Raw genomic sequence first — 16,412 nt, 5'->3', positions numbered from 1 at the left:
CCAGTGTTAAATTAATTAGACAAGGAGGCCATTAGACTGAGGGGCTCCAATGCCTGAGCAGCCTCCATAAGTGATACTGGCTCAATACAGGGTTGACATAAGGGAAGCCATATTGTAGAGGGGAAACCATATTGTGACTTGGAATAACCTCTGACTAACTCTGGGCTTTATGGCCCCTCCCAGCTGCTATAAGTTGATAACTTTGTTCTTTTGAGTTCCTTAGGAATGTGATGACCCCCAGGGCAGAGAGTCTATGCTGACAGCCGTCATCAATGACAACTGAAAGATCAGGGTAGAGGGCGTTGCTCCAGTCTCTGATGCATATCAAGTAAAACAAAAGACTGCCAGGAACTAAGACCAGATGGATGCCCCCACCCAGTAATCAGATGGATACTCCCACCCTGGGACCAGACGACTCCACCCAGTAATCAGATAGATGCCCCCATCCTGAGACCAGATGCCTCCTCCACTCGGAGACCAGCGCTCTATATAACGGGCCTATAGTCTTTGTTCTGTAAGATGGTTTTTTGAGACATGAGTTGGCCGTCTTCCGTCTTGCTAGCAAGCTGTAATAAACTGCCCTTTCTCTGTCACCATCATGCCTCTTGACAATTGGCTTTTGTCTCACGGCAAGCAGATCGTGCCCTTTGTGCAGTAACAGAAATCTGGCGACTCTGGTGGGACTTTAAATGCTGCTCGTGGCCAGCTGACCTCAGATGGGCAACCTGTCGGGTAAGTCCCTAGTGGCTGCTGAGGCTTTGTCTCAGGGATCTGCCCTACCTGGTCTCCCGTGCCGACACTGGCTGCCCTCTAACGCTCCCTATGGTGGAAAGAGAAACAGCTACTTCTGGTGGGTCAACGGACTCACATCTGGAGTAGGGTAAGTCACCTGGGTGGTACACCACCAAGAACTTTCCTCCCCCTCCACCTGGGGGTCCCCTCTTTGAGAGGGGGGGACCATCTGGTAAATAGGGTGCCCTACCAGGAAGAGGTATAAGACTTCACCCAGAATCTAGGAACCGGTTTCAATGGTGTCTGTGTCTGTGTCTGCCAAGAGCTCCAGGATCAGACGTCTTTTGGGTTTGGGTGAGTAACCTCATGAAATGCCTGTGCCTAATTGTCTAATATCTCATCAGGATAGTGGGTTAGAGGCCCCACTGGTGAGATTTGGTTGCTGGGTTAAAGTCCCAAGGCCAGGATTGTGGGAGACAATATAAAGGTTACAGTCGCTGGGGCACTCAAAAGGATCAGGTTTGAGTCCCGAGCTCTGGGTTCGAGTCCCAGAATATTGGATTTTGGTGTCTGTTCATGTTTGTCTATGTCTGACTGTTATTTGTTAAAATTGGCTGCTTGGGGACTGAGTTTCTCAGTGACTGTAACAAACTGCCTTTTAGACTAACGTTATGAGAATCTTCTGACTCTGAAGAAAAGAGGCACTGTTCCCTCTGGTCCTTCGGGACGTTCCCAGGTGACTGGGGACTTTACAGAGGTGTCGGGGCGTCTGCCCATGACATGCAACGGCCTCATAGGGACCTCTCCGGAAGAACATATCTTATTGGGCCCTCACTGTTCGTGGTGAGGCAATCAGCAGCAGCAGCTCGTCCGGGGCTTAAATCACCTGAACTTTGTTGGGTGCCGGGACACATAAGGGAAAGAGATGACCCCTCGATTACTCTTGGGGGAGCTGCTCCCACTAGCTCACTATCAGACCTTGTTTGTTGCGGCCACCTTGGGAGAAGCCCCCTAAAATGGAGATAACTGTAAATAGCTGGCAAGATAACCTGGGATAATTTAAAGTTACAGTGGCCATTTGGGGCTCCTTTTGAGCTTTCAAACCAAAAAACGAAGAAATCTTTAAAGAGTCGAAGGCTCCACCCCTGGGAGCTCTCCTCTGGTTTCCAGGCCTGATCACCCCCACGACCCCGAGAGAGATGTCCTCTCTTGGTGGTTCTGGTTTCTGTTAATCTGTTTGGGCACCTGGAGTGATTTCAGGTTGGCTCATGGGTCAGTCCTTTGACTGACAAGGCTGCAGCTTCTGGTTTCGGAGAGTCCGTGCTCCACCCCTGGGAGCTCTCCACTGGCTTATTTCTGCGAGTCCAAGCTCTACCTCTGGGAGCTCTCTTCTGGTGTGGGGGCACCTGGAGTGATTCCAGGTTGGCCCTGGGTCATTTGAATGAAATCTGGAACCCTGTTTTGTGTCCTGTCAAAAACCTTTTGAGTATTTTAGGCGCCTACTGAGTCAGTTCTGGGGACAGAAAACCTGTAATTTATTCTGTACGCTGTCCTGCCAGGGTTGTGTGCCACAGCAGGGGCACTGCTGTTTGCGTGACCCTTATCTTGATATCCCTTGGGATGAGGCCATGAGGGCAAGGCCTGACCTCCTCTTTCCCTTCTTCGTCTGCTTCATTCGTCACCTCTTCTGTTGTCACCAAGTCAGGGTTAAGTTCCGGCTGGACCTGAGCAGAACCTGGACCTTCTGTAAACTTGAAAACCTTTTGCCAGGGACTTATCTCTCAAGCCCGGTGCTGGGAGCCCCGGCCCCCATCCCGCTCCAGGCTTTTGCCTCTGGCCTCCCTGGCTTGCCTTGTGCTGGCTCAGGGAGGAAGTGTCCAGGCTGAGCGGGACTTGACAATCTTCTAGCTATATTGACACCCGCAGTCGGGCTCTGCACCCTTCTCCTGCCGCTGTCAGTCACACACTGACAGTATTTTCCGGCCATGGGGAACAGCCCAAGCATCCCCGGAGACTCACTCCTCCAATGCATTTTAACTTAAAAACGGTTAATTGAAACCCTTTCTGTGGAATGGGTTATGCCACAGAAACTCCATCTTGGAGAAAACTTAAATGGCTTCTCTGTGCCTTTTTTGATGTAGTTGACAAGTAGATCAACCTATAATGTCATTTCAGTTACAACTCAATTTCTGGGAAATTAAGAGCAACTGTCCTTAAAAAAATCCTTGTAAGACTGGAAATGCAGCTGTAGAGGCAGTTCAAATTCCACCCAGTCTTTTATCTCAAAAAAGATTATCATCTCGCCCCTCTGGAAACTGTTATTTGGCCCATCACTAATTCCTAGGACTGAAGAAAAAAAAAAGTAAAAAGGCCAGAAAAACGGCCATAGGAGTGCGCCTGGCCAGAAATCGAGCATCTCGAGTGTCTTCTCCACAAATATTAGTAAAAAGGCTTAAAACAAAAATTTGGATTCATAATTGGGGAGCCTTGTACCTGATTCACAGCAGTAATAGCTGTGCAGTCTCTGTGTATGTGTGTCTGTTACAACCTCTGTGTGATATTTTACCTCTGGATGGTATGGTCAAAATTAAGAGCTCTGTTTAATCAGCTTAAAGTAAGTGCTTACATAAATTCTAAATGTAACAGAAATTAACCCAAATGTCTTTCAAGTTAACATGATATAAATTAATCTTTGGTAAATGAAAGCTGGTTTAAGTTTGTTGGTTTGATTGACAATTGCTGGAAACAAATGATTTAGATAGATGAAAATAAGTGAGAGTTTTTGGGTATAATAATTATGTTTTATGATCTGTATACTTGAATAAAACAGCTTCCAAATTCCTTTTGGTAACTTAAAACTTTAGAGTTTTGCTAAATTAAGTTAATGATAAAAGTTTGTTGAGTATCTGGGTCATTTTCAAATAGATAAAATACGGAAACATTATTGCTAAACATATCTAAGTTTATCTACTTTTGGTTTACTACAGAAAAACTAAAAGGTGTTTTGGGTCTATTAGTAAACACGTCTTTTTTTTTTTTTTTTTTAAAGATTTTATTTATTTTATTTTTTCCCCCCAAAGCCCCAGTGGATAGTTGTATGTCGTAGCTGCACATCCTTCTAGTTGCTGTATGCGGGACTCGGCCTCAGGATGAACGGAGAAGTGGTGCCTCGATGCGCACCCGGGATCCGAACCCGGGCCACCAGCATCGCAGCACGCGCACTTAACCACCAAGCCACAGGGCCGGCCCTAGTAAACACGTCTTATGTAAAAGATTGTACAATAAAATAACATGTTTCCAAAAATTCTGAAAACTGTTTATAAATTTGTCAAGCCACAGAATGCTAATGTAAAAAAAAGTTTATAACTGCTTAGTTTTTACTTAGAAGTCAAAGTCTATAAGGGTTAAAAATTCTAATTAATATATGTAACTAAAGTTACTAAAAATTAATAAGGAAAACAGCTCTGTATACAAGGAAAGTAAGATGTATATAGTTAAGAAGTTACAAAGAATGGAAATATTTTGTTTGGCTAATTAAGAAAGATAAATTTGTCCCAAAGTACTAGAAGGGAGAAAAGAAAGGCATAGGACAAATTCTGAATGTGAAAAGAAAGTTATAAAAGGTTTGTGGAAGAGGAATTCTGGAAAAAGAGTTTGATGCATGGGCAAGTTAGCTAAGATTAAAATGAATTTAATTAAGTAAATAAGTTTTAATATTGAAAGTAAGCTGGTGCAAAATTAAAATTTGGTCTTAACAGGATAATTTTTCTTGAACTTTTTGTCTGAGAGGTTATAAAAGGTTTTTCTTTACCTTTGAGTAAGTCTACCTAATAGACAGAAAATCTATGTTTCGTTAAATAATTTCCTATGTTCAAAAGACTGAGGTCTCTCTATTAAGGCTTTTTGGGACTGTGTGCTCTGTTTGTTCTTGACCGTTTCTGTTGTCACTTTGAATGGATAGGTAAGCACTGTTTCACAGCGACAAGATCAGCAACCCCTTGATCTTGTCTGAGCAAGTGTTTTAAAACCTTTTGATGAAATCCTCAAAATTCATATCTTAAATAAAGTCTTTCTTTTGACTTTTTGAGAATTTCCAAAGGGCCGTGGGACTTCTCAAAGAAATTTGCTCTCTTCCTGTAAGGAGGAAGATGCTAACTTATTAGGCTTATTTGGTGTGTTAAATTACATGGGAAGCATTGTCAAATAAGTGATATAACTCTTCTCAGGTGCTATTATGTGGGTGAATGTTATTGATATATGTGTTTTGAAATTGTATAACATTATTGAAATCCTGATCTGCCCTGGTTATCAGTCTGGTTCTGGTTATTATTTTAAAGTGTTGTATGTCACAAAATTAACCACATTTCTTTGTCAATTGCCATTTGGGGGTCTCGTTGTTTACAGACAGTTATTGTTTGATGCTTTTGAAAAATATGTTTCATCTTCAGAGAAGTTCATGGAAAAGACTCTGGTGCTTACTCTAGATTACAGGTTTCTGATAAACTTTCAGATCATAAAACAAAACTGGATAAGAAATTAGAGTTCTAACTGAGAAAACTGATGACTTTGTGAAACTGCTAATGAGATTAAGGTCAAGAATCGATTACACAGGACTGAATAAACTGGTGGCATGACTATAATTTTTATAACTTTTGTTTGAAATATTGCTGATTTTTTTCATGTTTTGTTTTTTTCAGATGTAAGGACAACTTTTTCTCTTTTCTCCCATAGCTATGACTTATGGCAATTTGGTAAATTATACCATTGTAAGCAAAACTGAAATATTTATTTTTCCTCCTTACCTGATCCCTCCAGAATTTGGAAACTCTTAGTGAGTACTGTTTTCAAGGCAATATAGTTATTTGCATAAGTTCAATAAGAATCTGTTCTTTTAACAGGACACAATTGGAAACATTGGTTATATTACAAAAGCTCTGATTGGAATGTTACAAGACAGCTTTTGAGAGACAAAAGATTGGACTTTATGGAATAAAGCCATGTGGAAATATTGGCCTGGTACCTTATGTACAGAGTTCCAAGCAACACTTACCAGGATGAGTAAGGAAACTCACTTATCTGGCAGGTACAAGGAACCTGGAAATATTTTGGGGAACCTTGAAAAGAGAGGAATTCACCCAAATCTGTAGGTATTGCAGGCGAAATCTGATGACAAAATCCTTGGCTTGGCTTTCCTGGCTTTGAGAGGCCTTTGAAGTTCAATCTGAGATTCCTTATAAAGAGTTCCAGCAAAGCAAATTTAAAAGAGCCTATATGATCAAAGGCTATTCTTACTGTACTTATGTAAATAATTGGGCCAAGTTTATTAAAACTAAACTTATTTTGCAAACCAGATAGTTCTAATTTGGCTATCTTTTATAAAGAATCAGGGTGATTTTAGAGAGAAAAATATATGTTTCAATAGAAACTATAGTACACATTCATGGATATTAAGTTTTAGTTCTGATAATTGTCTTTGAGGTTTCTGTTTTATACCTGTTAACTGGACTGAATCCTGAATTCTTCTAGTCTCCTGAAATATCTGGCTACAAATCTCCAAACTCATGTTTTCAACTTTTTTCCATCATTTTCATTTGAAATCATTGAGAACTGAACCTGCCCTTTTTTTTCCTGAAGCCTTGCAAACTGAAGCTGGTGGACTTGATATAAACTTAAGAGAGATTCATGTTTGTTGCTACGCAGCCACTCAGAAAGGTACCTGAATACCCAATGACATCATCAGAGACATTTCAAACTGCAAAAGATGCTTTGACTCTGAAATCTAGAAATCTTTTTGACTGGCTGCCCCCTGGACTCAGAAACTGGTTTATAATTTGCTCCCACCATTAACTTTGTTTTTCTTTTTGTCTTATTAATTACCCGGTTACTTGCTTCCACAATGTAAGCCTAACTTTGGGAGCCCACCAGCATCTCCATCTAACTAAGAGACTGGTTCAATAAGACGGAACAACAGGCTATCCCTCAAGATTGAGGGATTAAACACAAAAGGGGGGACCTGATACCCGCTCAATACAGGGTTGACATAAGGGAAGCCATATTGTACAGGGGAAACCATATTGTGACTTGGAATGAGACTAACTCTAGACTTTATGGCCCCTCCCAGCTGCTATAAGTTGACGCCTTTGCTCTTTTGAGTTCCTTAGGAATGTGATGACCCCTGGGCAAAGAGTCTATGATGATAGCCATCATCAATGACAACTGAAAGATCAGGGTAGAGGGCGTTGCTCTGGTCTCTGATGCATATCAAGCAGAACAAAAGACTGCCAGGAACTAAGACCAGAGGGATGCCCCACCCTGAGACCAGTAATCAGATGGACGCCCCCACCCTGGGACCAGATATCTCCCCCACTTGGAGACCAGTCCTCAATATAACTGGCCTGTAGTCTTCATTCTGTAAGATGGTTCTTTCAGACATTAGACGGCCATCTTCCCCCTCGCTAGCAAGCTGTAATAAACTGCTCTTTCTTTTCCACCATCTTGCCTCTTGACGACTGGCTTTTGTCTCAAGGCGAGCAGATCGTGCCCTTTGTGTGGTAACATAAGCAAACCAAAACCTAAGCCTGAGATGCCTCAAGGTAAAGAAATCAAAACCTAAGGAAAGCCCATCACAAACAGCCACCTGGGGTTTCCTAAATAAGGCAACTGCTTAAGCTACAGCCAGTCAAATAACTTCCTTGCTTTCCTCCTGCCTCTTCTCTATAAAAGTCTTTCCCTTGGCTCCTGTCGGTGGAGTGCTCCTAACCACTTCCAGTTTGATGCTGCCTGATTCACATAGATTTTTTTTCAAATAAACTCTTAAAATTTTTAATATGCCTCAGTTTTCCTGTTAACACATTATTTACAATAAATTATGGAACATCTATTTGAACAGTAGAATACAACACAGACATTAAAAATGAAATGTTTATAATGAAATGTTCATCCCTTCCCTTACTCATTTTTTGAGAGTTCTAGGTCCTAAAGAATGGTGACTAGAACAAAGCCACTGCCTCATGGGGCTTAAAATCTAAAGGAAGAGATGGATATTAAACAAAATACACAACTAAATATTAACAAATTCTGATAAATGCTCTGAAGGGAAATTACAGTATAAGGAGAAAGGACAAAACGGAGGGATCTGATTTAGACTGAGGGTCAGAAAAGGCTTTCTGAATCAACGACGTAAGACAAGCCTTCAACGAGGAGTGGGCATCATCCAGCCAAGGAGGGGCCAGCGTTGGAAAGTCTGACGATCAGCAGTAAAGCCGGCAGGGCCGGAGCACCTCCTGCAGGGCCTGCAGTGTGGGCCCTGAGGTGCAGGTGGGCCCTCACTGCTGCCAGGTCAAGAACTGCACCTGAGGTACAGTGGGAAAGGCTTCCAGAAGGGAAATACAGACTCCTTTCCTTTTTATTTATTTTTTTTATTTTTTGTGAGGAAGATCGGCCCTGAGCTAACATCTGCCAATCCTCCACTTTTTGCTGAGGAAGACTGGCCCTGGGCTAACATCCATGTCCATTTTCCTCCACTTTCTATGGGACGCCGCCACAGCATGGCTTGACAAGCGGTGAGTCGGTACGTGCCCGGGATCCAAACCGGCGAATCCCGGGCCACAGCAGCGGAGCGCGCGCACTTAACCACTTGTGCCACAGGGCCTGCCCCTCCTTTCCTTTTTAGAATGAACACTCGGAGGGTTCTGTGCAGGGGACAGATGGAGAGGAGGGGGAGGAGAGTCAGGAGACACTGCAATCCGGGTGAGCGAAGGTGGAGGCTTGGTGGTGGGGAAGTGAGAAGTGGATGGATGCAAGGTGCAGTCTGGAACAGGACTACTGGGCTTGGTGACAGACTAGATGAGGAAAGGGAGGAGGGATAGGTCATTTTTTTGTAACACATTTTTTGTAACAGAAGAATTGGGATCATACTGTACATACTGTTTTGTGATCAACCTTTTTCCATCTGTCACCCTTAGTACATGCCCCCTCACTTTCTTCAATTCCCTTTAATTAGAAAAAAATTTGGCCACTTTTATACCAAAATGATCAGAGTGGTCATATCTGGGCTGATAGAATTATAGACACTTTTTATTTTCTTTTTATACTTTTCTATTATTTTCTAAACGTATATAATGAACACATACTGCTTTATAACTAGGGGAGCCTGGATGTGGGTATGACACAAAGATATGATCTGCATGTATCTTGTCAAAGTAATTTTAAAGCCTACTTTTAAAAGGTATACCTTCGGACAGGGCCAAATTTAATTTGAAAGTCAAAAAAAAAGGAGGAGGAAGGCAAGGAAGTGCTACACCCAAAAGTCATTGTAATACAATTTCCTGTTACATTACTGACATTCCTAAACTTAAGTGTTTCTTTTTTCTTTCTCCTCTTATTAATTTTTCAGGGCGGTACTGGGTGTTCAGTAACACTAAAAGGTGGTTCCCTTTCAGAGGAAGGGAGAAGGAGGAAATGTACATGCTATCTAAATTCCTTTTATCCTTTTCATTATAAACTACCTACATTACAGTGAAATAATCTTGAGGCAGGATCCTGTCACCAAGACAAAGGAATAGCAGTTTAGTGTCTTTTCTCTAGGTCTTTCTCTAGAGCTTTCCTGGTAATGCATCCGGTTAGAGCTAAACAAAATGAACACCCTGAGGCAAAGCTGTGTTCCTGTCTTTGCCGATGCCTGGCAGCCTCCGTGAGGGCTCCTGCGTGGATTAGGACACAGGATCCTCTGCACAGCATTCATCTCGAATCCGTCACCACTTCAGCAAGTGCCAACTGAGCACACCCCTGGAGGAGCAGCCTTCTGCGCCCGCAGGGATGCGCGCACAGATCCGGGCCTCAAGAGGAGCTGCGCACAACAGAGGAAGTACGACTAGAGCACAGCAGTCTGCCAGCACGAGGCCTATGCATGCATCAAGTGCCCCACGGGTCAGAAATAAACGACTATGGAAGTTTGAATAGGAATAACTCAAATCCAGGTGGAAGAATCAGGAAGATCCTGCAGTAAAAAAGAATTTGAGTTGAACCATAACAGATGCCCGAATCCAGACAGGGGAAGATGGGAGACAATATCGCCAGCCCAAACAATGATATGTCAAAAGAGCTCCAAAATAAGCAAGTGGGAAGTAAGTGTGCCTGGCAGAGGGCCACACCATGGGTCTGAGGCGTAGGGTGCCATGAGAAGCAAGGGGGCTCCCCTGGAGAGGAGGATAGCCGGGCGAGCTGCAGAGGGCCTGGAGAGTCAGACTGGTGTGAGTGTGCGAGGGGGCAGGAGGCCTGGGAGGAGCTGAGCAAGTGCTGCTCATGGAAGGGAGAGGAGAGGGGATGGGTGCCTCGCCAGACAGGAGGGAAAGGATAGGAAGAAGTCACAGAGGAGAAACCCCCAGGAGGACAGCAGCAGCGGTCCACAATGAGGCGAGCGACCAATAAGCACTGGAAGACAGAACTCTGGACGGCCAGCCACACTAAGGGAGCACTCGAGTCTTTCCTCTCAAGTGTGTGTAACGAGCATGTCTACCTAACACTTGCTGGAGATACAAGGTCAATGGGTCGAGTCTCCTGCTTGACCCTCTGAAGCTGTAGTTTCCTCTAAAACACTGGGAGAACAACTGGAGGCCATCTCAAATGAGTGCCATATAGTTTCAATGAGATTATGTAAGGGCTAAGAACATACTGGGCACACAGGGCTGCAAACACCAGATGTCGCTCCCCTGTGAGGGCCACGTGCCCCAGCAGGCCTCACCCCTCGGCAAAAGGACCTGGGTCAAAGAATAACTTGTATGATGGGTTGAGAAACTTGAGTAGTCTGCACTTTTTGGCTTCAGAATGCAAAGAATTCACTCCCTTTGCCTATGAGCCAGATCACCCCTGATTTGTGTACTGCTGTGATCGTTATTCTCAGGAAGCCTGCCTCTGGCACATCCTGACCTAATGCACATCCTGACCATTGGCTTTTTTTCGTATGCCGAATTCGGCATAATAAATCAATTTGTTTGTTTACATTTCTTCCTACCCTCATTCTGTTAAAAATTTAAATCACTTAAACACATACAATAAAGTGAGAAAAAAGTTGGATTAAATCAGAATTAGGAAAATTATACTAAGACAGAAATTCAGGACCGGGGGATATAGCTTTGGCAGCCCAGGGCCCGAGAGAGCCTTCAAAGCCACCGAAGACTTGGCACCCCTCAAGCAGATCAATGAGGAGGCTCTACTGAGGTCAGGATATAGCTGTCCATAGAGAAAAAGCATATGCCAATTGCTCAAGGAAGCAAAAATTCCTAGTTTCACATCTGAAAGAAATTTCTCACATAAGTCATCCTTCAGGGCACACAAGTGACAAAGTGCTCTGCTATTCTAAGGGGTCCAGGAGGCAGAGGCACCCCCGGGAGCTACTGAAGCACATCCTCGCTCTCACAGGCCCCCAGGCCATCGTCTATCTGATGCCCTCTGAAGAGCCCTCATGTAGTGAGCCTGCACCAATAGCATCCTTACACCTGTGAACCCACCACAATTCAGTGAGAGAATGCAGTTCACACGCTTCTGAGAAGCGTTATACATATTAACACCAGTGCAAGATCAAATTAGTGTTTTTTAAAACTCTGTCAGGAAGAAAAAGAGGAAAACTTGGTAATATGGCCATTTGAAACTAGAAAGATTAAAAGTAAAAATGAAACAAAATTTTATAAGGAAGATAAATTATTTAAATAATTTTAGGCCAGCCCCATGGCTTAGCGGTTAAGTGTGTGTGTTCCACTGCTGGCGGCCCGGGTTCAGATCCCAGGCTCGCACCGACGCACCGCTTCTCCGGCTGTGCTGAGGCCACGTCCCACATACAGCAACTAAAAGGATGTGCAGCTGTGACATACAACTATCTACTGGGGCTTTGGGGGGAAAAAATAAATAAATAAAATTATTTAAAAAATAAATAAATAATTTTAAATAAATTTAAATTTATTTAATAAATAAATTTAAATTATTACTTATGCCAGTAATAAGAAGAGTATCCAATGATACAAAATATGACTCATAACTAAAAAACTTCTCTTTCCAATTCCTTAAACCTATATTTAAAGAACAGCTCCTTCCTTAAGGAATATTAATCTATTGGCCTAGTTTTTTTCCTATAGAAATTTCCATAAGTCTTTAGTAATTTATGTGCAAAAGATTTAAGAATACTGTATCATTTGACGTATACATGATATCATTACACAGAAAATACTTAAAGTCTTTTACTTTTTCTAAAAATTTCCATTTAAAAATAATTTTTAATTTAATTAAAAATATACCCATACATGCTAGTTACACGGGTGTAATTCACTGGATGAAATTCACTGAGTTGTACGCTTAGGAATCATGTATTTTTTTCATGCAAATTATATTTTTTTTTTTTTTTTAAAGATTTTATTTATTTTATTTTTTCCCCCCAAAGCCCCAGTGGATAGTTGTGTGTCGTAGCTGCACATCCTTCTAGTTGCTGCATGTGGGACTCGGCCCCAGGATGAACGGAGAAGTGGTGCCTCGATGCGCACCCGGGATCCGAACCCGGGCCGCCAGCATCGCAGTGCGCGCACTTAACCACCAAGCCACAGGGCCGGCCATGCAAATTATATTTTAATAAAAAGTTTAACTCATTTATAAACACTGAAATAAATATTTTCAATAAGTCTTAGTCCAAATAAAATGGAACAAAGTACATGTGTGTGTGCACGTGGAAGAGGTAAAACCTTGCATACGAAAGTACACATCACCACCACGCACCTGACAGATCTAGGGAACACATGGAGTTTACCGCCATTCTGACGAATATAGGGTTAAAAATGGCACTTAAACTCAAAACACAGGAGAACAAAGCTGAACCTAAATTAAAAGGTAATACAACAGGAAACAAAGAGAAAAAAGCTGCAACAATAGGAATTCTTTGTACCTATTATACTGGAAATCTAACAATTTGCTATATCCAAGACACACACGACTCTAGAGGTACTGTTGATCTTATTTCTCTCACATTATCCGGGTCCACATAATGCCTTTCCGACTAGAATTCTTTGAAAGCAAATGCACCCTCTAGCCAGACCAAAAAAAAAAAAGTCTGGGTTGGTGGGTAAGGGGGAAAGCAGAGCTGTTTTCAGTTACAAAGGAACACTATACACCAAACTGACTGAATCATCCCAGGAGCATTAAATATGGTAAATGGAATCCTCTCTGCTAGCAATTAACATAAATTAAATGTTGATGGGAATTTTACTGGTGTCATGATCCTTAATTTTACTGCATGTATATTTTACTGTATTGGAAACAGAACCAGCTTCATTATTTCTTGCATTGTCATTATCACTAATGGATTTTACCATAATGAGATCCCACCTGTATCTTGGATTATTTGCTTGACTTGTTTCTTTTTATCACAGCTGAAACACAACTGCAAAGAACACCATGGCTCTGATTTCCTCTTCTGTTCACAACTGATTTACAGGAGAAGACTTTAAGCTTTGCTGTTGGGCTGCAAGTCTCTGCAATCTTACTCCAATATTTCCCCAGCACTGCTCCTTTCTACTTTGAAAACCATCAAGTTCTGTCTGTCAGGGGACAGCACTCAGCAGCATATTAAGTTCATATGTTCACAATAAGAAAGGCCATGCCTTTGCTGTCAGCTTCCACTGCTAAAACACTCCGCACCACATTATTCATGATCCTGTGCTTTACAAAAGCAACTCACAACATAACAATGCTCGCTATATACAAGTTAAGCCCAGTATATCTCAAAGTGTCAAAGAAGTGCCCTACAAAATAGCACTATTTCACAAACATATCATCTGAGAAACGAAAATTCTCTAGTTAAGTTCTATGGTAATAAACTAAAACAAGAGGGTTGCGCTTGCTTTTGGAAATACAAGAGGGTATTGTTAACCTTTTCCTGTGACTGTGATGCCAGGAGTATGTAATTAGGTTATTTCTAAGAAACTAAAAGTGCTCAAGCCATCCTGATGTGCTCTGAGCATGAAATCTTACTAATTTTCCAAGACAGCAAAAATCTCTAGCTTATTTCCATTTTCATGCAACTGTGACTTTTAAGATGACAGACAGGAATAAAACACTGGCTTTCAGAAGTCATTTTATAAGGCAATTACATTTTTGCTAGTTACATTTTTACCTCGGTTAGACACTGGTTCCATTTCATATGGTCCTGCCCCTCAACTTGGATCTGATTCAGCTATGTGAATTGCTACTGGATCACAAATGTATAGCTCTAAGTTGTGTTTTTATATGTATAGTTATACATATAACTGATGCCATCTTCATTAATATGTCCTTTACTCTTAAGCAACTGCAATGTTAGACTGTGTTGCCAACATTTTGATGATTTCTCAAGCTTTATATTTTCTAGTGTTTCTCGTTTCCTGAAGATAGTTATGCTTCCTAAAACAGCATATATACTGTATTTTTAAATAGGAGAAAACAGAGTCAAAGAACAGCTAGTTGATGTTCATCAACTTTCCTTCCCCTTAACTAAGTAAAAAAAACCCACACAAACCGAAAACAAGCTAAGGGAAGCCCGTCTCCTGCCCATAACAGCTCAGAAGAAGCCCAAATGAATCCCGAAGAAAGGGATAAGTGTGCAAGTGCTTTTCATCTTCACAAGGACAACAGAAAATATACGTGGCACAATTTCAGGAGAGTTCAGAAACTTCTGGATCTTGCCTGAAAAGGAAAAGCAGCTAAAAAGACCCTTTTGGAAAGAAGGTGGAAAACCCTTCAATGATACATTTAAAGGGCCTTGGGTTTTTAACCTAGAAACACTCTCTGAGTGTTCAAAGCCTTCAAGCAGCAGCCAAAGGATCCTGGCTGCCTCAACTATACTCCAAGTGGACTACTCACTGTAGCTGCCACCGCAGGAAGCCTCAAGGGACGTCATACCCACCTGGTCACATCCTGCATTCACCAATTCCTGCAGCATTTGTCGGTTTACTTCTGCCGCTGTGGAAGTGCCCGATTCATTAGCAAAAGGCAACAAGGAATATCTGATTTCTCTCAAAGCTTTCTGGTAAGGTCCGAACTTTGGGGTGGTTCTCAGCTGCTGCTGCTGCCTGGTGGCATCCTTGCTCCCCAGGACCTTGGTGTCCAGAGAAGTGTCAGTATTTGGTCCCACAGGCAGCCCTTGAGAGGAAGACTTGGATGGCTGCTTTAACCCCTCGCGAATCTCCTGCAGTCGCTGCCGGCTATTTCCAGAATAAGTCGTGGCAGGAAAAGTCTTTGGCCTCATTGTTAGTCCAGTTTCCTTTTACCATACATACAATCTTCTTAAAGTGTTTTATTATTTAAAAAAAAGTCAACAGTATCAGTTAGTTGTAAACATACTTTCAAAACAATTTCCTTTCGAAAATTTTCTTTCCTTCAATTTTTGTAGTTCCTATAGAGAACCTGAAATTGTCCAGAGTCTTCATTTTGAAGATCTTCACTATCTGAAAAAGAAAACAGGAAGAAAATGTTCATTTGTGGTTTTCATATAATGTTAACAATACTTTTCAGAAACGGAAAATGATCTTGAAAATATTCCAGTTGGAAAGACGAAGAAAGATCTTTCTTAATCTTTCTTAATCTACCACCTCTCAAAAATGATAAAATACTGCTCAAGTCTGGCTGGAGCACAGACACCTAGGGCTGTCCCGAGAGGTTTCCTGGAGTATGTCACCTGCAATAAAGCAAATCTCCACAAGCTAATACTGACCTATAAATATTCAACTCAGGGCAAGTAGTAACAATTGATAGCTCATTTAAAATATTTTATTATATTGGGCCGGCCCCATGGCTTTGCGGTTAAGTGCATGCGCTCCACTGCTGGCGGCCCGGGTTCGGATCCCGGGCGCGCACCGTCGCACCGCTTCTCCGGCCATGCTGAGGCCGCGTCCCACATACGGCAACTAGAAGGCTGTGCAACTATGACATACAACTATCTACTGGGGCTTTGGGGGAAAAAATAAATTTAAAAAAAAAATTAAAATATTTTATTATAATATAATTTCATTTTGAAATCCACAGCTTGAGTATTTAGGGTTAAACTTTCTACATGGGGTTCTGGATTTCTGCCTTGTTCCTAATAACTAACCAACTCCGGGCCCACACCATTGTCCTTTATCTCCGTGGCTTTACTAACCTCTCCACCCACCTGAAGCTGTGGTCTTTCCACATCTTCAGAAATTTTGCCTTATAAAACCCTCCCAAATTTCCCGAAAGATACCACAAAACTTGTCACATTAAAGGTTGCAACTGTTGCAACTGAAAGTAGTTCCAACATAATGGATTATGAGATTTTGAAGGTAACTACTTCCCTGATTTTTTTACACAGCGGTCAATTTCTTATCAGCATTATGACCTAAATACCAAAATAAAAATGTCTTTCTTGTAGAAAATGATACTTATATGGAAGGGCACTGGTAAAAGCATGTGAGTGATTTCTTTCTCAAAGTACACTGTGACCACACTAACAACAAATGGCAATATCAAGAAGACTGGTTAGTACAGACCACCTACTACTACAGCATGGAAATGGGCTCTGTATACAGAACTAGATGTCACAAAGGCATTTTTCAATCATGAATTACACCTACCCCAGGCCTAATTCACTGAATACCCTGTTGTTCCTGCATTCAGAAAACGAAGTCAAGCCCAGCCCCTGACAC

The 16,412-nt window shown here is 42.0% G+C and overlaps 1 protein-coding gene across 2 annotated transcripts in view; it reads right to left on the bottom strand.

Annotated features, from left to right (window-relative positions):
* The window catches only part of LATS2 (large tumor suppressor kinase 2), a 107,637-nt gene that overhangs the window by 78,520 nt on the left and 12,705 nt on the right, over nt 1-16,412 (bottom strand). For both annotated transcript variants that reach the window (XM_087436319.1, XM_004435250.3), the window contains exon 2: nt 14,654-15,194. In XM_087436319.1, the coding sequence (XP_087292445.1) occupies nt 14,654-14,995 (342 nt within the window). In that variant the 5' untranslated portion in view covers nt 14,996-15,194. The remainder of the gene's footprint in view (nt 1-14,653; nt 15,195-16,412) is intronic.

This window comes from Ceratotherium simum, chromosome 10 (assembly GCF_057802395.1).
Source record: "Ceratotherium simum simum isolate JZ-2026a chromosome 10, ASM5780239v1, whole genome shotgun sequence".
Classification (NCBI taxonomy): Eukaryota; Metazoa; Chordata; class Mammalia; order Perissodactyla; family Rhinocerotidae; genus Ceratotherium; species Ceratotherium simum.
This window is presented reverse-complemented; position numbering and strand designations above follow the sequence as displayed.